General features: G+C 46.4%; 1 protein-coding gene across 1 annotated transcript in view; it reads right to left on the bottom strand.

The window, feature by feature from the left end:
• Positions 1-26,250, bottom strand: part of Cdh1 (cadherin 1) — a 69,415-nt gene that overhangs the window by 16,738 nt on the left and 26,427 nt on the right. The window contains 2 exon segments of the mRNA NM_031334.1: positions 25-168; positions 4,100-4,323. Coding sequence (NP_112624.1) covers positions 25-168; positions 4,100-4,323 — 368 coding nt within the window.

Genomic DNA, 26,250 nt, shown 5'->3' with positions numbered 1-26,250 from the left:
CCTTCCACCAGCTTCCTCCCGTACCTGAACCAGTCGCTGGGGGAATTCGCCCTTTTGATTTTCCGGGCAGTTGATGGGAGGGATGACCCAGTCTCGTTTCTGTCTTCTCAGACCCTGGTGAAAGCTGGGAAACGTGAGCAGCTCTGGGTTGGATTCAGAGACAGGGTCCTAGGTGGAAAGATTAACAAAATGAGGTAATGCAGAGGACATACAAGTCTAACAGTTCATCTATCCCATGGACGTCTTCCATCTTGAATTTAGTGACTCCTTCTCAGTGACAAATTACATGTACCATCCAGGATGAACAGCTAAAACATAAGCCAAAGAAATGCAAATGCTGTTGTCTGGACACTGACTACCCACAATATTCCCTATGCCTAAAAGCATTGTTCCTAACTTAGTGGCTAATGAGAGGTCTTCTCTCCTGTGTGCTGCTACTCTGATGTGCTACAAAATAAAAGTGCAATTTGGGCTTGAACCACCAGAAAGAAAAACTCAAGTTTTGTTTGTTTGTTTGTTTGTTTGTTTGTTTGTTTGTTTGTTTGAGATAGGGTTTCTCTGTGTAGCCCTTTGCAGTCCTGGAACTTGTTCTGCAGACCTGGCTGGCCTTGAACTAAAGAGAAATCCACCTGCCTCTGCCTTCCAAGTGCTGGAATTAAAGGCATGTGCCATCCATCACCACCAGGCTGTTCTCATTAAATTCTTAATATGTAGCATTCAAATAATCACCGTGCATACAAAATTTGCGGGTTTGAACATTTGATGATTGTATTTGAAAGTCATTTCAAACTTATATAGTACATGTCCTTTAAGCCCCAGCCTGCCCTGATGATGTCAGAAGTAATTCAGTAGCTAGCTAGCTATTTGGGAGTTCTGAGTTTCCTTTCTTCTGCTTTCCTAGGGGTGCAATTCACCAAAGTGGAGTTATCAATCAACAAGTTTGGTAATGCTCTTAAGAACTATTTTGAGATCGATACAAACGCGCTAATCATATTGTGCTGTACCTGTAAGGGTTGCATTTGTTCTAACAGAAGCTGCTGGGAATGGAACCAAAAATTACCTGGAGACTTGCACAGAACCGTTCCCATGTGCAATAAAGATAACTTCGTGCACACTCAGGGAAATAGGAGAGCTGAAGGTGAAAGGCAATACCAACTGAATTGTTTAAGTGTTTTAGGATGATTCATGGTAACAAAGTTTCTAGAAGATTTCATCCTTATTCTTCACAAAAAGATGCTCGTCAACACAGACAACAGCAGCCTGCCAAGTCCCATCTAGGCCCTATGTCCTGTCTGTTTGTTGTTTGGTTTGGACATTTTTTAGAAACAATCTCATGAAGCCCAGTCTGGCTTCAGATTATGTGGCCATCGATGATCTTGAACTCAGGTCCTCCTGCCTCCACTTAACAAAGGGTGACAGGTGCATTTATGTGATGGTGGGGAACAGAAACCAGAGGCTCATGCACCCCAGGCCAGGACTCTATCAACTGAGCTACGTTTTCAGCCCTCCTGGATTGGTTCCCCCTGCCTCCAAGATTCAAAACAAGAACAACAGACAGACATAAAATGTGACCAAGTATTCTAGAACCCAGACTCACACACCTGTCACACGTGGTCTTACCATCCCTGCATCTGCTACCTACAGAAAAAAGCCAGCATGGGCTAAGCATTGGCTCTGGGACTGGCTACTTGGCTCCCTCTTTGTCTCCAGAGGATCACATAAGTTCTGTATGAACTGTCCCAATATCTAAAGTAGGGATTTGTTTTGCTTTGTTGAGATAGGGCCTCACAGCATAGCCCCGGCTGGCCTGAAACTTACTATGTAAACCAGCGCTTGGGAGGCAGAGAGTTCACTGACAGCCTGGTCTAAAATGTGAGTTCCAGGCCAGCCAGGGCTACACATGAGAATCCCTGTCTTGAAAAACAAAAACTAACAGAACAAACAGAAAAGGTGTGTACCATCACGCCTAGCTTGGGAGTTTCTAAAAGGCACACTTGAATCAAATCGTGATATAGCAGAAATGCAAACAGAATAAAGTCGGCAGAGGCAAAGACTGGAGGGGACTGGAAAAACAAGCTCCAAATTGTTCTTGGTCTTAGAAAGCTCCTATAGTCAACTGCCTGGTAGGGACTTACTGTGCCGAACTTGCATGCATGACCGCCAGGGAGCTGGGGCTTGAGTCTCAGGAAGTCATTCATTTCTCTAATTCCAGAGAGGGAAACGACTTCAGGGGATTATTAAATTTCACAAAATCTCAAGAGTCTTCAGAGACTAGAACAGAAATCAACTCTGAAGGCACTCAAGTGGCACAATCCTGGGAAGCAGGAAGCAAGGTGTGTCTAGAATGTCTCCTGGAGAAGCATGAGAGTAAGTGCCCAGAGACCATTCTCAAAACGGATAAGAGCATTCGTCTGGCTTTGAGTGACCATCTCCAGGGACATTTGAGAACAGAACCTAGACAAGACATGAACGGTGTATCCGCCTCTTCACTGTACTGGCTTTCTGGACTGAGCAGGACCCAAGAGCAGACACCGTCAACATCAGGGGAGGATCCTACACAATGATTTAAAGTGATCTGCTCATCATCCTTGTGCATGTTCTGCATGAATTCAATGCACCATGTACGTGCAAGCACCACAGAGGTCAAAAAAGGAGCTCATATTTCTCGCAACTAGAGTTCCTGGCTGTTCTACTACTGTACCTGACGGAGGTTTTGGGAACCAAGCCTACATCCTCTGCAATAGCAATTAAAGCCTCATCTGTCTCTCCAGCTCCAAAAGAGGACAGAGACTTCCTACTGGTCTCCCCCCTCCTTGCTAAGTGAGACACCCATTCTCCTTGCTACACACCTCTGATCTGCCTCCAGGAAGGGAATGACAAAGAATCTCACCCACTCAGCCCTCCCTCCATAGCTCAGGTTCCCATCTGTGGTCAACCAATTACAGATAAAAATGATTTTTCAAAGCCAGATATGCCTGTAATCCCACACTTTGGGGGCAAAGGCAGGAGGATTGGGAGTTCAAGGTCATCCTGGGCTATATATCAAATCTGGGGACAACTATGGCCACACAAAGCCATCCTTTAAATAAAACAAAAGGGGGGGAACGACAGAAAAGGGGTCTACAAGATTTTTCTTAAGGTGTCTGGAGTAGGGGGTGTAGCTCAGTTTAATCCCTAGAACCCCGAAAAACCAGGTGTGATGGCACAAGCTTGCCATCCTATCACTTGGGAGATGAAAAATTAAGTTATCTTCTGCTATACAGTGAGCACAGCACTACCATGGCTGTAAGAAATCCTGTCCACAAAGGAAAAAAAAGGAAGAGCCAACCCTCTATCAAACATGTTAGTACACACCTATAAACCCAGATTTCAAGAGACTGTGAGCTTGAAGCCAACCTGGGTCCAAAATAACCACGAGAACAATTCTGTCTGTGCAGAATGTGTGCAGATTTACCCCCTCACGTCGTCTTTAAATAATAAGAGTATGAGGACAACTGTCACATCGAGTAAGAGATTGAGCATTATCTTATGTGGAGAGACATTAACAGGAGGACGTGCTGGTTATATGCAAATATCGTCACCCCTTTATAGAAGGGGCTCGAGCATTTAGATTTTGGTATTCATAAAGGAAGGAGGCTCCTTGTGAATCCAACTGAATACATGTGTTCTCAGTGTTTCCTGTGTGTCAGGTACTCTACACATGTGGAACAACTCTGGGGCTTCTGGGGGTTGTCGTCAGAGAGAAAGCAATTGTGGGCTAACAATCCAGGCAGGGCCAGTGTCTTCCTCACTATCCTGTACTACCAGAGCCACATAACCCAACAACAACCCCCCAAACCCAATAGGAATGAACTCAGTCAGAAAGGAAGATTGTCCTCAATGGGGGATATTTTTGCCACCCCCACCCCAAGAGCCATGAGTTTCTGGAGGTGTTTCTGCCTGTCACAACTGACAGGTATTTGTTCTGGGCATCAGGGATCATTCCAGAGTCTGCCCATGAAATTATCTTGTCCGAAAAGTCCCAGCCCCAAGACTAGGGGACCCAGATTAGACAGCTCCCTGAAAACTATACACATGTCCGAGAAACACCCCAACGTACTCTGTGGTGATGCCGGTGGTGGTGGTGGCCCAGGGACTTCAGTGTCACTTTGGTAGAAAGCTTCCTGTAACTGGAGTCCCAGGCATGGACGAGAAAACTGGTCTCCAGCTTGTGAAGCTTTAGATGCCGTTTGACTGTGATGACGCCATCTGTAGACACTTTGAATCGGGAGTCTTCAGAAAAGAAGGCTGTCCTTGGACGGCCGGTGCATCCTTCAAATTTCACTACAGGATGGAGATCACAGAGATTAGGAAACTGGACAGACCACAGACAGGACACTTCTTCTTCAGAAAGGGAACTGGTTTCACCCAGCACGTTCATCATACAAGATGCACCTCAACCAACCACGAACCAGCGATGGCTCCCACCTGGGGAGCCTTGGCCTCAGCAGTAAGATTTTACTTTTCAAATACAGGGCAACTGACCTTTGGAGTTTGTTTTTCGTTTGTTTGTTTGGTTGGTTGGTTGGTTTTCTTCATTTTAATAGTCAATGAGAATCGTATCTTGTCTATAAAGTAATCTTTCATTTTCAGAGTGAAAGCAAAAGAGAAATGGCTTAATATGAAAATAGGCCAGTAGATGTCTCATCGGAAGAGAAGAACCAGTACCAAAGGTGGTGTCTGACCTCTACGCCCTCCATGACACATCTGTACCTGTGCTTACACAAAACATCAGACCCACACACACACAGCACGCACAAACCAAACAGATAGGAGGTGAAAAATACTGGCTGGCTCCTTTTCCAGAGGTAAGTCATCCTTGGCTACACAGCAGATTTGAGGCTGCAGGAAACCCTGCCTCAAAAGCCCAAGGACACCTAGATGGCTCAGCGGGTGGGCATGCTTCCAGCCAATCCTGACAACCTGAGTTCAGTTGCTGGAACCCCAATGAAAGAACTAATATGATGAGAGAACTGACAGGGTGGGGGGGGACTTGAGGGACAGACACGGTGCTGGCCTTCCTAGAACTCAGAAATCCTCCTGCCTCTGCCTCAAGTGCTGGGATTAAAGGTGTGCACCACCACTACCCAGACTTGTCAGATGTCGTCAGACCTCAGGCATACCATGGGACAGACTGTGTGTGTGTGTGTGTGTGTGTGTGTGTGTGTGTGTGTGTGTGTGTGTGTTTTGAATTCACAACGAATCTCAGAAGTCAGCTTACTTCCCACCCATTGGGAATTACCCATCACTCCCCACAATGGAACTTGTATTTCACGTAAGCATTCTCTTATGAAAATCCCTTAATCCCGTGCCTCCTTTTCAAAGCTAGGCACCTCTACATTTAGGTGGATGGATCGCTGTCTGTCCATGGGAAAGATGCCTGGGCTACAGTGTTCATTTCTTTCACCAGGGGCCGCTCTTGTAAACAACTCTGAAGCCAAAAGTCCTGTACTTGGCAGACAAAACAGACATGATTGTTGTTCAGTGAGTGAGAGGGAGGGTACAGGCACCACCAGTCTGGCAGAACACCCTTCTTTGACACACACATTTTGGTGCAGAAGGCAAATGAGAGATGACAGGAGCAGAATGATCTGTCTGAACTTGAACCAACTATCCTTTCTTATGGGAGGAATGTGTGTGTAGGAAAGAGAGTCTGTGCAGCCAACCTCGGTGTGGTTCTTCCAATGCTATCCACCTAGTTTTGTAAGACTGGAGTCTCTCATTGGTCTGGAACTCAACAAATAAGACAGGCTGCCTAGCCAGCAAGCACCAGGACTCCATCTGACATCTCTGCCAGTGTATACAAGTCCCCCACTTGACAGACTTTCCTCATGGGCACAGCAAGTACCCATCTCCCTAGTTCCCAGTTAGCATTTTTGAAGTCCAGATAAGGAACATTTAAAGATGCTTTTAAAGACACTCTCCCAACCCACAGCACAAGTAATTGCATCTTATTTGGGGACTGGTCACATAAGCAAGGAACAGGAGCTGGCCTTGAATCCTTTCTCCAGCCAGCAGAAATCTAGGCAGTGAAAAGAAAACCAACAGTAACACGACTGGACTTGCCAAGGGTGGGAGCCAAAGAGAGCGAGCGGCTTGGTAAATAACTTGGTACAGGGCAATTAACCCGCTCAAGGCACTTCTTAATGGTGGCTCAGTCTCACTCTTGGAGAAGTGACACCATGTAACTATGACAGAGAGCCCCAACCTGAATTTCCAGGTGCTGGTGAACACTTATTATCTTTCTGTAAAACGGGATCCTCTGGGCTGAGAAAAACAAGGGAAAGTTGGAGGGACTCTCCATCTCCAGGAAGACTGTAGACGTCTTCCATTGGGGCTCGGCCGTGCAGAGCTCCGAGAACACCAAAATCCGCACAAGGAGCTGGGTGAGCATTGACGTTTCTGCAGGGGAAGGTGTTGAATAAAGAAAGCTGGCAAGGGACTAACTAGGTCAACCCCACCCAGCACAACACCTTCCCTTACCCAGCTGTGACCTGCACTGGTACCCATGGGAATTAAGACCCCCTGAGCATCTCTTAATTGGAAACCACAGCAGTCACCACCATCAATCACCATTATCACCAGGAAGCCCCACAATTTCAAATTGGGTGTGGTGGTGCACCCAGGTGTGCACCAATTATTAAAAAGTCTGAGGCTACCCTGGCCTATTCATTGAGAGCCTTTGAAAGAAAGAAAGAAAGAAAGAAAGAAAGAAAGAAAGAAAGAAAGAAAGAAAGAAAGAAAGAAAGAAAGAAAGAAAGAAAGAAAGAGAGAGAGAGAAGGAAGAAAGAGAGAGAGATAGGAAAAGAAAGGAAAGGAAAGAAAAGAAAAATTCTATGATTTGAACTAATACTTTCACAGTTACTCTTGTCAACAATTTTGGCCACATTTTTTATTTATTTATTTATTATTTATTTGTTTGTTTGTTTGTTTGTTTGTTTGTTTATTTTTGGGAGCTGGGGACCGAACCCAGGGTCTTGCGCTTCCTAGGCAAGCATTCTACCACTGAGCTAAATCCCCAGCCCCGTTGTTTTTTTTTGTTTGTTTGGTTTTTTTTGGTTTTTTTTTTTTGCCACATTTTAAATATTTGCAGAACACTTTCATTCCAGGCACTTTACAAACACTGAACCACTCAAACCCAGAACTTTTATGCTGTTGATGCTCTTGGCATGTTTGGTGTTGTATCTTGTTTTTTGAGACTGGGTCTCTCTCTCCGTAGCCCTAGCTGTCCTAAAGCTCACTCTGTAGACCAGGCTGGTCTCAAACTCAGAGAAATCTGCCTGCCTCTACCTCCTGAGTGCTAGGATCAAAAGGCATGCGCCATTGTGCCCCTAGCAATCCTCTTTTTACAGATGGGGAAACTGAAGCAAGATAGTAAGTTATCAGGGCTGGGATTTAGATGCAGGCAGTCTGAGATTTCATGCTCCTGACTGCATTTCATGCCTCTCTCCCCCAAAGGCCCTCGTCCTGGTGTTCTATGCCTTTGTTCCCCCCCCCCCCCCCCCGGAGCTGGGGACCGAACCCAGGGCCTTGCGCTTCCTAGGCAAGTGCTCTACCACTGAGCTAAAATCCCCAACCCTGCCTTGTGTTTTCTTAAGTTTTTATTTTTGTATGTATGGGTATTTTTGTCTGGATGTATGTGTGTGAGTATGGAGGTCAGATGATGGATGGCATCAAGTCTGTCCTTCCACGTGGGTTCCGGGGATCAAACTCAGGTTGCCGGGTTAGGCAGCAAGCATCTTTACCCACTCACTTAATCTTTTTTATCCTTTAGCCCCTTGCTGTATGTGAGCATAGGGGTGTATGCAGCAGTGTGTGTGTGTGTGTGTGTGTGTGTGTGTGTGTGTGTGTGTGTGTCAGGGGATGTATGGGGGTCAGAGAACAACCTCATGGAGCTTTATCCTCCTCCTGGTGCGTGCATTCCATGGTCTGACATGCTGCTGAACTACTGAGAGCCACTGGGGCAGGATGGGGCGACTTCTCCCTGCCCCGACCCCAGCCTTGCTGAGGCCCTTTCAGCACGGGCTTTCTTTTCCTGAAATTATACACTGCAGGGTTCAGAGCTGAGTTGGCTCATCCCTAAGTGAGGGCTCTTCACTGCTATTCAAGACTATCCCCACCCACCCCCATTGTTGTCGATGTAACCCAAATTTTGCAGAGGCTAGCCCGTGCTGGTGGATGAATGATAATTGGAGAAGACTGATATAAGTGGGGTTGAGATAGGCTCCCTCCACCCTCAAATTAAATATAGCTTCTCCTGGAGGCACAGCTCTGTAGTAGAGCATTTGCGTATAACACTTATAATGCTTTGAGTTAAATTGTCAACAAGAGGGGGCAGGGAGGGTTGGTCTCAATCTTAGCACTTGAGAAGTGAAAGAGGACCAGGAATTCAAGGTCATCCTAGGCTACATAGCAGATTTGAGGCTAGCCTGGGATACACAAGACTGCCACGAACTGCCCACCCAAGAAGGGGGAAGGGCTGGAATTGTTTCTTTGCTGATTACAATTATAAAGAATTTTTTCTTAAATGACAAAAACAAAAAAAAGCGAGTAAGAATGTCTTTCTAGTGTGTCTAAGTTTTGCACTCATCTATAAGCACCCCATCTTCTACCTGACTTGGCTTTGTAGCTAAGAGCAGAAGTGGGAGGGGGAACAATTAGATACAAATAAAGGCCAGGTTGATGAAAGGCTCTGGTCACATGGACCAGCCTGAGCCTCAGCTACATTCTTTTTGAGTAACTACCACCAGGCTAGGGCCAGCCTTACTTGAAGGATCCTATTTCTTCTTCCACTAGGGTGGCCATCCCAGGAATGTGAGTGGGTAGAGACAAGGAACTCTCAGAAGCCTCTGATCATCACAGAAAGTGCTGGGGCTCGAGGACAGGGTCCAGTCATCAAAGGCAGCTGACCATGGTTGACTGCTTTAGTAAATAATGGGTGATCTGGTCTGTCAGAAGCAGTCTGAAAATAGAACTCTGCTCACACCATGCACAGGGCAGGCCCTGAAGGACATTTCTCCCTGAGAGAGGTTCCAGTCAATGCCAAGACATCTGTTTAGCTATACTTGAAGAATCACTTAAGACACAGGTGCTTGGCTCAAGGTTACAAAGGGTTGATCAGAGAGGCTTCAGAGCTCCCTAAGACTATGCTGCTACTGTGTATCCCACAAATACAGCTGCACTTTCTGACTCAAACTCTAAAGACAGAAGATAAAAAGTTTCACCTGCAGGAAGAAGGGATTGGAGTAGGCAGTCTCTTGTTCTGTGGTTCAGAATTACTTTCCAAAGTCTTCACAGATGTCACCTTCCAGAAAACCCCTCCCCAGGTCTGTCATTTTCTTAGATGGCATTGGGCAATGGAATGACAGACTTCTCTCCTTTAATGGTGTCCACCAAACTAGAAAGGACTATGAACTTGTGAAACAACCATACCTGGTAGATGTCATCATAGCCTTAAAAACAGGGCATGGACAAGTAATCCTTTATTGCCGAGGACACATGGGTGCACTCTGATAGGTCGCTATTTGTGTCCATCTCTTGAAAGATGAGGACAAGAACTATAATAAACTGTTTACTGCTAGAGAGCAGTCCTGGGTTGGATACACCTGGTCAGTTGTATACAGTAGGAGGCATTTAGCAACTCTTGTTCATAAATGAAATAGCAGAAACACATAAAGGTAAAGGGGGGCTGGAGAGATGGCTCAGCAGTTAAGAGCACCCGACTGCTCTTCCAGAGGTCCTGAGTTCAATTCCCAGCAACCACATGGTGGCTCACAACCATCTGTAAAGAGATCCGATGCCCTCTTCTGTTGTGTCTATAGACAGCTACAGTGTACTTATATATAATAAATTAATAGAAAGAAAGAAAGAAAGAAAAAAAAAAAGAAAGAAAGAAAGAAAGGAAGGAAGAAAGAAAGAAAGGTAAAGGGATATGGTCCAGCCACATGGCTAGGAACAGACAGAAGCTGTGGTCTGACAATTTGGTTTAACCAGACAGTCTGTCTACACTGTGGCAAGCCAACTATGATATGTGGCTTTGAGTGCAGACTAACTGGAAGTAGCTACAGATACTAGCAAAAGAGCATCCCATAGACAAGGGCCTCAGAACCACACGGATACTCAGAAGAGGTTTGAACAAAGGAGGAAGTCTAAACCAGGCTCAAGAACCTTCTACAAAGCACATCTTTAATCCCAGCACTTGGGAGGCAGAGGCAGGCAGGTCACTGGTTCAAAGCCAGCAGATGGAGATACAGTTAGTTAGTCAGATAGATAAGATGAATAGATAGATGAATAGATAGATAGATAGATAGATAGATAGATAGATAGATAGATACATACATACATACATACATACATACATGCATACATACATACATAATATCCATCTATACACACACCTGCAGAGAGTTCCAGAACAGCCAGAGTTACTTACACACCCTGTCTTGAAGAACCAAAAGAAAACAACAAAAAAACCTTCCACCTTATGTCTCAAAAACAACAAAAAACATCTCCAAGGAAGGCACGGCTGAATCTCGGAGAAACAGCCAGCAGGGTGTAGTGAGGAGAGCCCACAAAGTCACAGACCAGGGAGAACTCTCTCAGGCTCATTAAATCCTGATTTCTGGGAGTAAACAGGATACAGGGCAATCCATCATCACCAGGCCTGTCCCCAGATGTTCTAAGGTCATTAATGCTGACTGTGGACACCAGGGCAGTGATCACCAGTTCAGGTTCTATGGGGCTAATGTGTTTCCAGCTCCATGGTAACTCTGCTGAGAGCCAATCACAGTCAGCCTCACACAGGAGACACGTTAGCATTCTACATTTTGTTGAATGTGGTTAAGCACACTCAAGGGTTCAGGTCCCAGCTCTGCTTCTTTCTTCGGCCATTGCTCACCTCTGCCAAGTGGCAGTTTCTCCATTTGCAAAAAGTCAGGTGTGCTCACCTCCCTCAAGGATTCTTTCTCAAAAATAGGTGGGTTTTTTTTTTTTCTTCTTCTTCTTTCCTTTTTGGGAGGTATCAAGATCAACCCACACGACAGGCAACCACATCCCCAGGCTTTGAACTACATCCCTGGTCCTTTTTTTCATTTTTATTTTGAAAACAGGCTCTTGCTAAGTTGTCCGGGCTGGTCTTGAACAGACAGGGTGCCTTTAACCTGTAATCCTCCTGCCTCTCGGCTTCCTGAGTAGCTGAAATTACAGGCCGGTATCACCATGCTCAGAACGTCAACAAAATGTAAAGCTCTGACTTACTCTCTGCTTCATTGGAAGCTGTGTTTGAAAAACAGGTTCTTTGCCCTCCCAAGATTTGTGATCCGGGGCAGCAGGGATAACAACCACACACACACACACACATATATATATATATATATATATATATATATATATATATATATATATGTATATGTATATGTATATGTATATGTATATGTATATATGTATGTATGTATGTATGTATGTATGTATGTATGTATGTATATCCAGAGAAGGTAATGGGGTTCCAAGGACTGAGGTAGGCTGGGGTGGGGGAGGCTGATTTAATCAAGCAGGAAGGCTGGACTTCTGGCTACATGCTCAAGCCAGAGTGAGGCACAGGGTGGTGCAAAGGGCAGTTCTAAGACCCATCCAAGCGCCTCGTGCTTGTCATGGCCTGGATCCCTGATTCAACACAGAAGAGCCAGGTGAGAACACAGCAGATGTGGTCACTGGGCCAGAACTGAAGAAACAGTGCCTGTAGGTCTACATGGGCTTGTGACCAGCAGTGGCTCCTGCTCCTTCAGTTGAGAGCCAAGATCTCTCCCATCTCCTTGTCCTTCATGTCAGGACCAAGGAAAAGAAACACTAGCTTGAAGTCATTTTCCTCCCCAGGCCTCTCTTGGACAGTCCAGCATCTGCAGATGAAACCTCCTGAGGCTTGATCTCAGTAATGCTCCATGGGGCTCCATTAGGTCAGCTCGGGGCCTGGGGTGGCTTTGCTGGTCAAGAGCCAGGTTTCAATGTTCCTACAGACACTCTCTGGTGAGGATGCAATTACTTTAAGAGGGGTTGAAATCTGGTGCAAGAAGATGGGGACTTTGTCCCTACCTGCTGTAATAGGGTTATGGGGACAAAAATGGGCCAGAAGAGATGGTTCAGTGGTTAAAAGCACTTGTTACTCTTCCAGAGATGTAGAAATCCCAGCACACACGTCAGGTACCTCACATCTGCCTGTAACTCCAGTTTCTGGGGATCTGATAGCCTTTCTTCTGGCCAAGCTGACACCAGCAGACAAAAAAACAAAAAAACCTTTGGCTTTCGTGCCAAGTCAGAGCTGTGGTGTCCTGGCTTTTAGCTGCAAGCAGACAATACCACTGCACCCTACTGCCTAAACACAGGGGTGCTAACTGGCACTGCCACTGGCTGCAGCCCAGGGAGCATTCCTGTGGCTCCATGACTTGTTTGCTTATTGATTAGGAAGAGGAGGCTGCCTCTCTACTTTCCCTTTCTGTGGATTTCCCCCAGGGAGAAGAGCCCAGGGAGGGTCTTGTTCTAAATTCCACACAGCTGAGTCCTCCACCCTAAACCTCTTCCCACAAGAGGCAGGCAGTCCTGAGTGCCGGTGTGCGGACCATCCTAGCCCTAGTTCTTAATGTAGCCATAACAGCTCTAAGGCCTCAGTCCCACTCGGGAACTAAAGCATGTTGACCAAAATGTCTATAATCTCGCTCTGGGATCTAATGTACAGTGTGCATACTGTCCTGGTGTGCTTTGAAAACTGCCCGGGCCTCCAACTAACTTAATACAGAGATGGGAAAGGAGTTGGTAGATCTTAAATCTTCCCCCAAGTGCCTGTAGAATCCAATATAAGCAAAAAAAAAAAAAAAAGTCATTGCCTCAGGCACAAGGTGCATTTTACAAACCACCCTGGGGGAAACATGACTCAGCAAAGGCTCAGAGATGTTAAAGGCCTCTTCCAAGGTCACACAGCATGAATGGCAGAGTAAGGCTCAAACTGGCCGACTGTAGAAGACCCAAAGGCCCACCTTCTTTACTCCCATACAGTCCTTCTGCACAGCCTGACCTTGTGGGTTCTGGGGATTTCCTTCACTCCCTTGTGGTAATGGAAAGTGAGAACACAGTCCTTCCATTTACTAACCCAGACAGCTGGGTTCTAAGGTGACAGGAGAACAGACACACATCGCTTCTTTGTACACTCTGTCAGGTGTCAATTTTGCACCCCGGATTGGGATTTGGCTTAGTTTTGAATGTCAACAGCAATGCCTTCTGGATGTGTGGGGGAGGGAGTGTTACCAGGTGGAACTGTAGCATATCTCACACGCCAGAGCCGACACAGCAGATGCTGAATGACGGTCGGTGAGTGAAATATCCTATCACCAGAGTATTGTCTAGCAACGGAAAGAAACAGAGGTGCCTTCTGCTTCATGGATGATCTGTCACACATACAAAAGACCACACAGGCCCCGTGCCATTCCGTTTGTCGTACTCAAATATCCCAGACCAAAAAGACAGGGCTTGAAGAAGGCAGGTGGCAAGGGGCAGATTTCTTAATATTTATTCATTTATTTATTCATTTTGTATTTATTCGTTTTGCTCTATGTGTGAATGTTTTAGCCTCATGTATGTCTGTGTACCAAATGGACGCTTAGTGATACAGAGGTCACAGAAAGGCATCAGACCCCTTAGAACTGGGGCTATAGATTGTAGTGAACCACCATGTGGGTGCTGGGAACAGAACTCGGTTCCTCTGCAAGAACAGCAAATGCTCTCAACTGCTGAGCTGCCTCTCCAGGCCCCGAAAATGCTCCAACGTTGATGGGGGATGGTTGCAAATTCTGTGCATATACCAAAGGCATTTGGTTCACATTTGAAATGGGTGTGATATGTGATAAGTGAATCAATACACACACCCACACACACACCCTTCTTTTTCTGAATTTGCCTATAACAAACAAAGGAAAAACCTGTAGGTACTGAAGAGATGGCTCAGTAGTTAAGAGTGCTTATTGCTCTTCACAGAACCCTATTGCAGCTCACAACCACCTGTAACTACAACTCTGAAGGACCACATGCCCTCTTCTGACATCTGAGGACTCATGCATTCATGTAGTATACACCCATACATGCATGCAGACACATATAAAAGTTGTATGTATGTATGTATGCTACCAGGAATGGCTACATTATGCTATAGCTACTTACAACTCCACAATAAATAGAAACACCATACTAATCAATGCATGTCTAGAGAACCATTTTCCTTTTGCAGTGTTTAGGGTAGCATTCAGGGCCTTGAGCATGTTAAGCCAGCACTGTGCCCTTGGGCTACATTCCCAGTCCTTCCAAAAGCATAAGTTAGTAATCCTTAACTACACTGAGCATTGGGCACTCACCCAAAAAGCTACTTACCTTATTTAATGACTACTAGAAAATTAAGAGAATGCTGGGTGCAGTGGCACAAACTTTGATCCCAGAACTCAGAAGGCAGAGGGGTTTGCAGAACTCTGAGCCCAGCCTAGTTTACATAGTGAGTTTAGGACAGCCAGGACTACATAACGGAGAGACACTGTCTCAGACAGAAAGCAGGCCCCGAGATGGCCTGGGACTGAGGCAAGGTGGGATATTAGGTAGACTCAAGGTGGGCTCATGAGTAATGCAAATCTAAAACTGGATCAGAGTGATGGGTGAGCCACTGAGTGCACCTATAAAAATTAACATGCAGTTACACTGGGCAAATTGTAAGGTGTGTAAATTACAACTCAATGAACTCGAAAAAATATAGTTATTAGGGTTTCATTTGAGGAGTACCCCATGAGCCAAAGTCTACACACCCAATAATATGGAGGCAGTAAAGAAGTGCAGAATGAACGAAAAGGTCATAAATAGTCCTTAATTAACAGTAATTACAAGAGTGACATGGAGCCAGGTGTGGTGGCACATGCCTGTAATCCACACTTTGGAGGTGGAGGCAAGAAGATCAAGATCATTGTCGTCTGCATACAATTTAAAGCTAGTCTGGGCCACCTGACACTCTGTTACAATAAAACAAAATAGGCAGGCCAGACAGATGGCTTAGCTGGCACCGATGCTTGCTGCCAAGCCTGAAAACCCAAGCTCAATCCCTGGGGTGCATGAGGTGAAGAGACCCAAGTCCCACGAGTTGTTTTATGACTTCCAGATCCCACTGTGTCACGCTCATACACACATACATGTCCATGCACACAGTTAAACTCGCACACACAAGCAACTCAGTAACAGTCCCGATGCACTGGTATTTGGCTAAGCACCTCATGCTGTCTCCCCTTTGCTGGTGGGGTTTGTGTATTTGTTGTTTCTTTACCTTTTGTTTTTCCAAGACAAGAAACCTCTGTGTAGCCCTGGCGGTCCTGGAACTCACTCTGAAGACCAGGCTGGCTTTGAATTCACAGAGATCTGCCTACTTCTACCTCTGCCTCTCCCTGGGCACTGTACCACCCACAGCAAGTTTTTTATTTTTAACTTGGTTTTCAAGACAGAGTTTCTGTGGAACTCTGGCTGTCTTGGAACTCATACTGTAGACCAGCCTGGCCTTGAACTCACAAAGATCCACCTGCCTCTGCCTCCCAAGTGCTATGGTTAAAGGAATGCACCATTATGCCCAGCTGAGGTTAGGTTTTCTAATCAACTTCTTGCTGGTGGCAGCTCAGAGTCGCAGAAACAGCCAACCAGAAATATACATCAATCTAGGGCCACAGTTCCCAGGCACAAGAAAACAGAAATGCTGCAGCCCATGTGAGATCAGGGGAAGCTGCTACTGAATTCAGAACTTTTGTTTGAGACAGCCTGTGTTGCACAGGCTGGCCTTTAGCTCCTGGGCTTCAAGTGGTTCTCCTGCCTCAGACTCTGGAGTTGCTGAGACTGGAAATCCAGAATATTTGGTTCATTCAATAACTCAAAAATGAGCTCTGAAAACCTCTTCTGCAGAGGAAGGGCACGAGGCCCAAACTCTTGCCAGATGTGGGCAGTGCTGGAGAAGCAGAGACCCTCCGCCTCTGACCTTTAAACAAAACTCCTAAACAGACCCAAAGAATGGCTAGGAGTCCAAGGCGCAGAGGGAGGCGTTTCTCAGTCTCAGGTCACATGCATCAGCAGATGACTCCATGACAAGCGCCCACTTGTCCACCAGCGCTTACAAGAGGCAGCTTTTTCTTTAATGGATGCTAGCATCATTTTTCATTATCCAGAACAAGCAAGCATTGATGGGAAAGGCAGCTGCTTCCAAGAGTGTTTGCTAACCCTGCTCAGCCTGCCTGGAAAGGTAATTACTCAGAAAATAAACCCCACAACAATGCCGCATCCCTTAGAGGGGAGATGAGGAAGGTATCTATCTCCGTTTGGGAAGTTCATTCTAAGAATTCAAGGTCAGAAAATGTGAGCAGAGGAAATGAACTGTGGATATAGCTTAGTGTTAGAATACTTACTAGCTTGCCAGAGGTTCTGGGTTCAAACCTCAGTAGCACAGAACGGGGAGGGGGAGGACCGACTGACGATGACACAACCTACCACCGAAGAGCCCAGAGTAACTCTGAGTACTGCTCTGCCACCCCCATTTTACTACAAACCCTACAGTCCCTCCTTTCAGCAACAGTAAAAACCCCTGGCCTGCATTAACCCCATAAAAGTTGAGATAAGGGCTGGAGAGATGGCTCAGTGGTTAAGAGCACTGACTGCTCTAACAGAGGTCCTGAGTTCAATTCCCAGCAACCACATGGTGGCTCACAACCATCTGTAATGGGATCTGATGCCCTCTTCTGGTGTGTCTGAATATGGCAACCCCTGGGCATGCATGGGGTCACACACAGACGTGCAGTTATGGTCAGGTTCTTATACTGGTGATGGGGATTCATTCAATTGCAGGCTCTCAGGCTTGCAGAGCAAGTACTCTTGTCCACTGAACCATCCTCTCACCTCTGCCTCCCAGACCCAAATTAAACAATACAGGAAAAGACCCACCCCCTTTTGCACTGGTGGGGCTTGAACCCAGGACCTCCTTCATGTTAGGGAAGTGCTTTGCTGAGTTGCACCCCACCCCTTTTAGCCTTTTTTGTTATGACATGATCTTACTGTGTGGCCCAGGCTGGCCTCAAGTTCCCTATTCTTTCTCAGCCTTCAAAGTGGTGGGCCACAGGTGTGCTGCCTTACCTAGCCTCACCCTTAGCTCTTCTAAGACAAATTCTCCTCTTGCGGTTATATGCCATACCGAGAGACCCTGTGTAGCCTCGGCTGTCCTAGAACTCTATGTAAAGCAAGCTGACCTTGACTTGCAGAGATCCACCTGTCTCTGCCTCCAGGTGCTGGGATGTTTGTTTGTTTATTTGTTTTTAAAACAGGGTCTTTGTATAAAGCCCTGGCTGTCCTGGAACTCACTGTCAAGACCAGGCATTTGCCACAATAAACACCTGGCTGCCTCCTTGTGAATTTCTGCATCCTTTTCTGTTGAGTGCATGGGGAACCCCCTCCATGCTGTTTTACGTACCACTGAGAGCACACATGCCTGCCCTGACGACTTTGTTCAGCCCGCCTTGGGCAGGCGTCTGGGTCCTGTGGACTGAAGTCTTGTGAATTTGTAGGAAAGAGGACTCACACACATATGAAATCTGTAGGCACAGCCAGACTGGCCCCCAACCGTTACACGGAGCCCGATGCAGCAGTGCAGTTTTATAATTCTAGAACTTGGGAGAACAAAGCATGGGGCAGGAATATTGGAGAGTTCAACCTGGCTACATAGTGAGACCCTGCCCTGCCCCAAGTCCCATACTAATTAATATGTGCTTGCTGCAGCATTCCGTGTCATCGAGCCCACATCTATGTTGGTTCCGTGCAGCCTCTCCCTTGCAGATGAACGCTCACCTAGGAAGGGCGTAGGAGGATCCAGTCACCACACTTGGCTTCTGTCACGTTTCTCTCTAGACAGCTGGCAGCAGCCTGCGGTCCCCCTTCCTCTTTGGCTCATGTGTGGGTCAGCCTCCACCCGCTGCCTCACCACCCTAGCAGATGTCCTCCCTCTCCTACAAGGGCTCCTCAGTCCTATGATGCCCAGTTCTCAGGAAGGGTCTCAGTTCCCAGGGGCGGCCAGGTAGGACCTTCTGATTGATCTGTGACTTGCTCCCCAAGTCCTGAGCAATTGCAGAGATGTGAATTACTCTGCTGTTTGTTATTGAGATAGGGTCTCATTCTAAAACTCAGGCTGGTCCCGAACTGACCTGGAACTTGAGACAACCCTCTTACTGCCTCAACTTTCCCATTGCTGGCATTATAGGGGTGAGCCACTGTGCCCCGCCCTAACATAATGTATTAGTGTTTATTCAACACTCTGGTGTAAAGAGTTTTCTTTATCTTATAGCTGCACAGTATTTTGCCTCAAGAATGCCATAATTTATTTAGTTAATCCTGCACTGAAGGGTACTTGGGTTGTCTCCCAAGCATGTGCTTTGCAAACAATGCCTTAGTGAGAAACCTTGAATGGGAATTTGCATGTGTGCGGCTTTTCCAATTCTTGACTACATAGGAAATTGGGAACAGACCAGGTAAATGGATAATGGAGTCTTTTGAAAGAGCTGCAGGCATGGAGGTAAAAAGGTTTGAGAAGCTCAGCTAGGGCGGGCGGGTGTCACGGCACTCAGACTGTGGTATCTTGAGTATGTGCCCTGCAGCTGTATGCTATTGTATACTGGAGCCTGCACCTGGTATCTACAGTCTGTTCTTCCTTCTTTTCTTTTTTCTTTTTTCTTTTTTTTTTTTTTTAAATTACTGTTCATTGTTACTGTCAGAGTATTACTGTGGCACCCAGGCTGAATTCAGACTCACTCTGGCCTCTGATTCATGATCCTGCCTCTGCCTTCCCATGCTGGGATCACTACTAGTGGTGAATTAATGATGAGGAAAGGCCGGCCAAGGTCAGAAATAAGCCAAAAGCAACCAAACTGCTTCTAACTGGTTAGTGTTGAAGTCAGGCTCAGAGACACAATGACCCAGAAAAAGCACCAACAATCTTCTTTTGAAGCATAAAAATCACAAGCAGATAGATGTTTAGGGGACAATAAAGAAGAAATTCATAAATTGAGGGTTAGTCCTGGGATGTGACTTTTTACAGTATGGGTCCAAGGCTACTCCGAGGCAGGGTCTTATCTCAACTTTTTAAAAAAGATTATTTATTTATTTATTTATGAGCCAGCTTTATATTCACTCAGTGAGGGAAACTTTCCTTTTCCTTTTTCTTTTTTTCCAGGACAGGGTTTCTCTGTGTAGCCCTAGCTGTCCTGGAACTCACTTTGTAACCAGGTCGAGAAAACCTTTCTTAAGACAATCAGGCTAAGAAGGAATACAGAAAAGGCACGTGATCCTGCCGGCAGCCTCCATGTGTATACTTATGGGCACACACACATAAACCTTCCTGTACACGCACTATACAATACAAGCACACCCAATCTAAATAAGTAATAGATTGCTTTCCTCTCCTTACGTAACAAACGTTTTCCTTGTCTTTAAGGAGAGGCTAACTGAGAGAGGAACCTGTGTTTACTTGACTTGTAGTCAACAGCCACCAACTGGGTAACATGGCTTCCCAAACCCTAAATGTGGGTCTCAGTTGCATTATCGAGCGAAGACATTCAGGACACGGGAGCCTGTGGCTTCCATCTGACTCTTTGCGGTTTGATAAGAACATCCTCAGGGTTGCAATCCAACGGCATAAATGATAGATGATGTTTTTCTCTTTCCAAAAGTCAGGCTTTAAGAGGGACTGTGACCCCTGGAGCTAGTCCCAAGGCAAAGGGGTAATGATAGTAAGTGGCCCTCTGCAAAGGGAGGGACAGAAAGAGAGAAGAATCCGGAGTGCTGAGAGTACTTGGCGGACTTGGCTGAGGTAAGAGAAAGGCCAGCAGAGACCAGAAACAGAGACAGCAAGAAGCAGATTGGACCTACCCCTTCCTGAAGGCCCTTGCTGACCTCTGACTGGACCAGCCCCCTCCACCCCGCCCCCAAGGCCCTTTGCTGTTAGCACAGGTGCTGCGCTACCTAGCACTGCTGGTTGGAATCTGGATAAATCTGAACTTTGGCCAGAGCTGTGCCTCTAACTAGCTGTGGGGCATCAGAAAAACTCCTCAACCTCTTTCTAAAATGGAATTTTTGGATTCAGTAGCACATGCGTCTGGGAGGCTACGGCAAGAGAATCTATTCTAGTTTAAGACCAACCTGGGCTACACAGAGTTCAAGGCTGAACTGGGATACATAAAACAAAAATAGACGTAATGGCTGTGGATGATAATTCATGCCCGTAACCCTACACTCTGAAGGCTGAAGCTGGAAAATTGCCTCAAACCTGAATTATATGGTGAATTCTACACCAGCCTGAGCTACAGAGTAAGAAGCCTGTTTCAAAATAACAAAAGTCACTGCGTCTTAGAGACAGACGCTATAAAGAATCTGAAAGGAGATCCTATGATGTGAGCTACTAAGTATTACTGCTGTTATTACACTGCAGTGGCCCAAACCCAATTCACAGAACTAGAATTTTCTGCGGCTGCCTCAAAGATCAGCCTGCAGGGGAAGTGGCGCCCAGGTGGCTGAGCAGCCAGCGGGGCTCCCTGGCCTCTGTGCACACCCTCAGCGTTGGTCATTCCTGTGCACAGGTGTGGCTGTCCCTGCCTGTGGGGGGTGCCTACACAGCTCGGCTCTCGGGAAGCTGATCCTTCCCCGCCCCACTCCATCAAAGCTTTGGTACCACGGGGGAACAGTGTCTGTCCATACCAACCACTCCCTTCCCAGACCACTTGGAAACAAATCTGTGGTCATAAAAGGAAGTTCCCTGGGTAGCTACTCTGCTTCCCTGCCGCCGCCCTAACGGCTCAGGAGTAGGCTGAGCCAGCGTTTACTTAGGTTGGAGAATGGGCATTGGAGAAGGTTGAGTCTCTGAAATGTTAGACATGGATATCCGATGGAGGCTCCACAATGTTGGACTGGTGAGCACCTCAGACTCTCAGAAAGGATTCCTGCACTAGAGATATGCAGAGGGGTTAAAATAGATATTGAAGGAGGCCAGAGAGATGGCTCAGACAACACTCAAGAGTGTCCTGCTCTTCAGGGTCAGGAATTGGGCTCCCAGCATTCATGTTGGGTGTGGTTCACAACCAATTATAAGACCAACTCCAGGGGATCTAATACACTCCTGGCTTTGTACATAGACTCACATATACACAAAAGAAAACACCTTTTAATTAAATGGGTGTTGTTGTGTTGAAGATAGAAGTGGGATAAGAAAATTCTGGAGACTCCACTGTGGCCACGATGACTATTTCCAATACCCCCACTGTTTAACCTAAATCCTAAGCACCTGTGGAGAATCCCTCCAGGCTGACCAGCATTGCTGTAAACTGCGGATGGGGCAGCTTGTCCTGGGACAAACCACTGGAGCAGCTCAACATACAGGACAGGTAGAGGACAAAAATGCTGATGGGGCAGATGACGCTGGCACAGGGTCCACTTAGAAGGAGCCTTTGGGTACTTGGACAACGCAGGAACTGGTTCTAAGAGCTGTGACTAAACTTGCTCCACACCTTGGCTTCCTTGGCTCAGGCAAAACTTTAAAAGGCCATCTGAACATCTCCAAAGGCCTTCATTTGCTTAAATAAAAAGCAAAGCCTTTGGGTGTAGCTCCCAGAGAAAGCCCTGGCCTCTCACAAGATACCAGGATTGGGTTGTGGGGGTGGGGTGGGGTGGGGCTGGGGGTGCTCAGGGCAAAGTCTTTCTCCAATCAGTCTTGCAAATACCATGCATTAACCCCAGATGCTGGGACCACCTCTCTCCATTGATGCCAGCTTTAAATACCTTGATTCTTAATGGGCCTCTTTTTGCTGACTGGGTACACTTCAGGCCAGTCAGTCTCAAGCTTTTTCTCCTAAACACCCTCTCAAGCCATCAGCGTAGGCTCTTCTGGAAAGCCACTAGCCCTCTCCCTCCTGAATACACAATATGTCCATTATATTTCGGCAGGTAGCTGAGGCTTCTCAGAATCCTGCTTTTTGAAAGGCTGCAAACCAAAGTTCCTCACAGGAGGCGGGCTTAGGAAGACTCACTGGTTGGCTGAGGTCATTCCCTGAGAGACAGTACAGATTGGAGTAGGGAGTTCAAAGCCAGTCTGGGCTCCATAATGAGAACCTTTCTCAACAGGGACAAAAGGAAGCAAGACCAAGGCTGGCAGGATGGCTGAGCAGGCAAAGGCACTAGTCAAACTATGACGAAGACTCATGCTTTCAGACCTCCATGTGCACGATGTGGTGTGTGTGCACAGACATAAATACAGTTAGTAAAATACAGTAATAAAAACAAAGCAAAGAAAACTGGTGGGCTGGAGAGATGGCTCAGCGGTTAAGAGCACTGACTGCTCTTCCAAACAACCACGTGGTGGCTCACGACCGTCTGTAATGAGATCTGATGCCCTCTTCTGGTGTGTCTGAAGACAGCTACAGTGTACTTATTTATATAATTTATTTATATAATAAATAAATATTTTTTTAAAAAAAGGAAAAGTGGTAAGTAATGTTTAAAAGTTGGTAGTATTTGTCCTTGGCAATCAATTTGTAAAATAGAAACTACTGTTAATAAAACAAAATCCAGTGCTTTGGACATGGTCCCCCTGTTGTATAGCAATCACTAGTTTCTATCTCCAGAACACCCTGGCTACTCCCCTTGGTGACAGTGCCCAGCAGCCACTCATTGTTCCTGCTCTGGGTATTTCGTGCACATCCAGGACCTGGTTTAGTTTGTTTTTATCCCCTATGTATGGCAGTTCTAAATCAAGTAATACATGTTTGACAGAAACTATCAAGATTTGCATCTGGGTCCTAGGCTAGCAATATGCAGTCTGCAGCACTCGGACACTGAACAGTATGCTGTGTGCACACCCTTTACCGCACTTCCAACTTACCAGGATGTTACCCACTCTAGGGCTAGAAGCTCATGACATGAGGACTCAGTTTTCCACTCTGCCTCAGTGGGATGTTTTGTTTTCCTTCTTTCCCAGATAGCCTCACTCTATATGAATAGCCTTGCCTATGTGGCCCAAGTTGGCCTTAAACTCAATCCTCCTGCATTGGGCCTTCTAAGAGGTTGGGATTACAGACTTGCCTAGTACTGCTAATAGCTGTTTTCAGGTGTGATGTGGTGTGGTGTGGTGTGGTGTGGTGTGTGTGTGTGTGTGTGTGTGTGTGTGTGTGTGTATGTGGTGTGTGTGTTCCTGTAAGTGAAGAAGATATTATGTTTGGGCAGAAGTAGATGCTAGATTCCCTTCTCTATGTTAAAAAAAAAATTTTTTTTTTTTTGCGACAGTGTCTCCCATAACCCAGACTTAGTAAGTAGCCAAGATGAACTTGTACTGGCATGAAAGGTGTGGGCCACCATGTACGGTTTATACAGTACTGCGGACCAAATCCAGGGTTTCATACACAGCAGACAATCACTCTACCAACAGAGTTACACCCCAACATCAACCTTGTTTCTAAGATTAAAAGATTTCAGTGTAGCTCTGGGTAGACTGTAACTCACTATGTGGACGAGGCTAGCCTCAAACTTCCAACATTCCTCTGCCTCAACTGAGCAGTGTTCTGTGCTGCTAAACCATTTTTGCAGACTGCTAGCTGCACTTCCAACTTTTAGGATTACAGGCCTAGGACTCCAAATTTGGATCGCCACAATACATCCACACGAGGCCAAGGCAGAACTCAGGTCTGAGGCCAGCCTGGTCTACATAGTTGAGTTCCAGGTCTGCCTCTAGGCACAAACGGAATCAGCTTTCTTCTCCTAGATTCTCAGTTTTGAGGAAGAAGTCTGTAAAGGACAGACAAATCCGGGGTTTAACCTCCTTGCCTAAGTGCAGTGTCCACACCAAAACCTCTTGTTCCTTGTGAAAGTCAAACGCAGAGGCTGTCAGACACTTCAGATCCAGAAATGCCAGCATGCTTTTATTACAGGGAGAGAGACATATAATGTCCTTTTAAATTACAAACCTGAGCTCTGTGTGTGGCTTATAGCTTATATGAATCCCATGTGCTTAAAAACACAAAACCAGAATCTTGACTCCTATAATCCAATAAGACGCTTCCAGGCTCAACCCCCAAGTGGGAGAGGATGGCAGGCTGATCAAAGGCAGGGCTACCCCCCCCTCTTCTTTACATTCTTGACTGTACAGAATGGGAGGTCATGTCTGAAATGCCTTACATTTAAGTTCCTACACTAAATAAAACATTCCTGGGATAGTTGGGGGTGTTTGAATATGGACTAGACAGCAGATGACACTGTAAATCCCCTACCCGTGAGAACAGTGGCATGGTTCAGAAGGGGCATCCTGACTCTTGGAAAATGGAGCTCCGTTAGCTAGACTTGTCAACAGTGTGCTTTGTTTTCCTAAATGCTGACTTGTTGTTTAGAACTGAACACGTTGGTGCTGGAGAGAGATGGCTCAGCAGTCAAGGGTGTGCACTATTACCTCAGAAGAACTCCAGCACCCATGTTAGTAACTCCAGCTCCGGGGGATCTAGCACCTTCTTCTGACCTCCATGGGTACCTGCACACATATATATGTGCACAGCCACACACATACACAAAATTTAAAAAAAATAAAGCCAATTGCAGCACTTGGAAGGCAGAGACCAGCAGATCTCTTAGTTGGGAGTCCAGCCTAGTCTTCAGAGTGAGTTCCAGGACTGATGGACACTAAGAAACCATCTTTGAAAAAAAAAAAAATCAATTAACTTATTTAATTAAAATTACTCAAAAACATAAATATGTTTACATGATAACAATGAAGCTTCAATACACACTGTACGATGCTCATCTCCGGTACGCTACCTACCATCTCCAACATGCACTGCTCCTTTGTGGGGACATGCGTTCAGTATCCTTCCTCCTAACCTCACCATCTGGCCCATTTCTCACATCTGTAGTCACATTCCTGTGAGTGGAACACCTGAACTTATTTCTCCTGCCTGACTGGAACTGTGCCTGCCTCCTAACCAACCTTCCCCCATCCCGCTGCCCTCCTCCCACCAGCTTCTGGGAAGCACCACTGTGAGGGCTTCTTAACTTCTGACTGTACCACACTTGCAAATGACTGACACAAAGCAACAAGCTCCACAGAGCCTGTAGAATGAGGCAGTTCCTTGCACGTCTGGAAAGGTTTTTATAACTAAAACATCTGGGGATAAGGGAAGATCCTACAATTAGAACTCAAAGCGATCATCCAACCATGTGCACACTCAGGACATGATGGAGGCTGGCATGCCATGAGAACCTGCTCACTCAGCCGCCCCAGTGGCCTCTGTCCTGCCCCGGGCATTTCCCCTATGCCCACATCACTCTGCAGCTGCTGCCCAAGGCACAGACTTATTGGAACAAAAATGACGGGTATCCACTTGGATCCAGGATACCACTGATCACCACTAAAAAATGTCTAACACAAAGGCAGGCAGATGCCTGTGATGCTGGCACTAGCAGAATAAGTAAGGCAAGAAGGTTGAGAGTTCAAGTCCAGACTGTCTCAAAGGGGCCTGTTTGAGAACCTGTCTTCCTCAGGAGTCAGAGGCAGGTAGAGTTTGAGGCTGGCCTGGTCTGCAGATAGAGTTTTAAGGCAGCAAGAGCTGTGTAGAGAGAGGACTTACCTTGAAAGAGAAGAGGAGGAAGAGGAGGATGGGGAGGGGAGATGGAGGAGGAGGAGCAGCAGCAGCAGAAAAGCATGTCTTTGAACTTACAGTGAGCACTTTACGGACTGATCTATTCCCCCAGCTACCTAGTTCTGCTAACTGACACCTCATCTATACCTATAATCCCACAGCCCAGGACTCAGAGACAGGTGGATCTCTGTGAGTTCCAGGTAAGCTTGGTCTAAGTTCAAAGACAGCCAAGGCTACACAGAGAAGCCCTGTCTCAAACCTGTCCCTCCATGCACCTCTCCCTTCCTCTCTCTCTCTCCCTCCCTGCATCCCTCCCCCCTGCCCCCGTCTGTCTATCTGTCTGTCTGTCTGTCTGTCTGTCTCTCTCTCTCTCTCTCTCTCACACACACACACACACACACACACACACACACACACACACACACACACACACCTTTCCCCTTTCTATTTCAGAGGCCTAAATCCCAGTCTCCTGTAGACTGGTTTCTACAAATACGACTGGAAAGGG

This window comes from Rattus norvegicus, chromosome 19 (assembly GCF_021556685.1).
Source record: "Rattus norvegicus strain SHRSP/BbbUtx chromosome 19, alternate assembly SHRSP_T2T, whole genome shotgun sequence".
In the NCBI taxonomy this organism is placed as follows: domain Eukaryota; kingdom Metazoa; phylum Chordata; class Mammalia; order Rodentia; family Muridae; genus Rattus; species Rattus norvegicus.
Note: the sequence above shows the minus strand (reverse complement) of the source record. Positions and strands in the feature narration are given on the sequence as shown.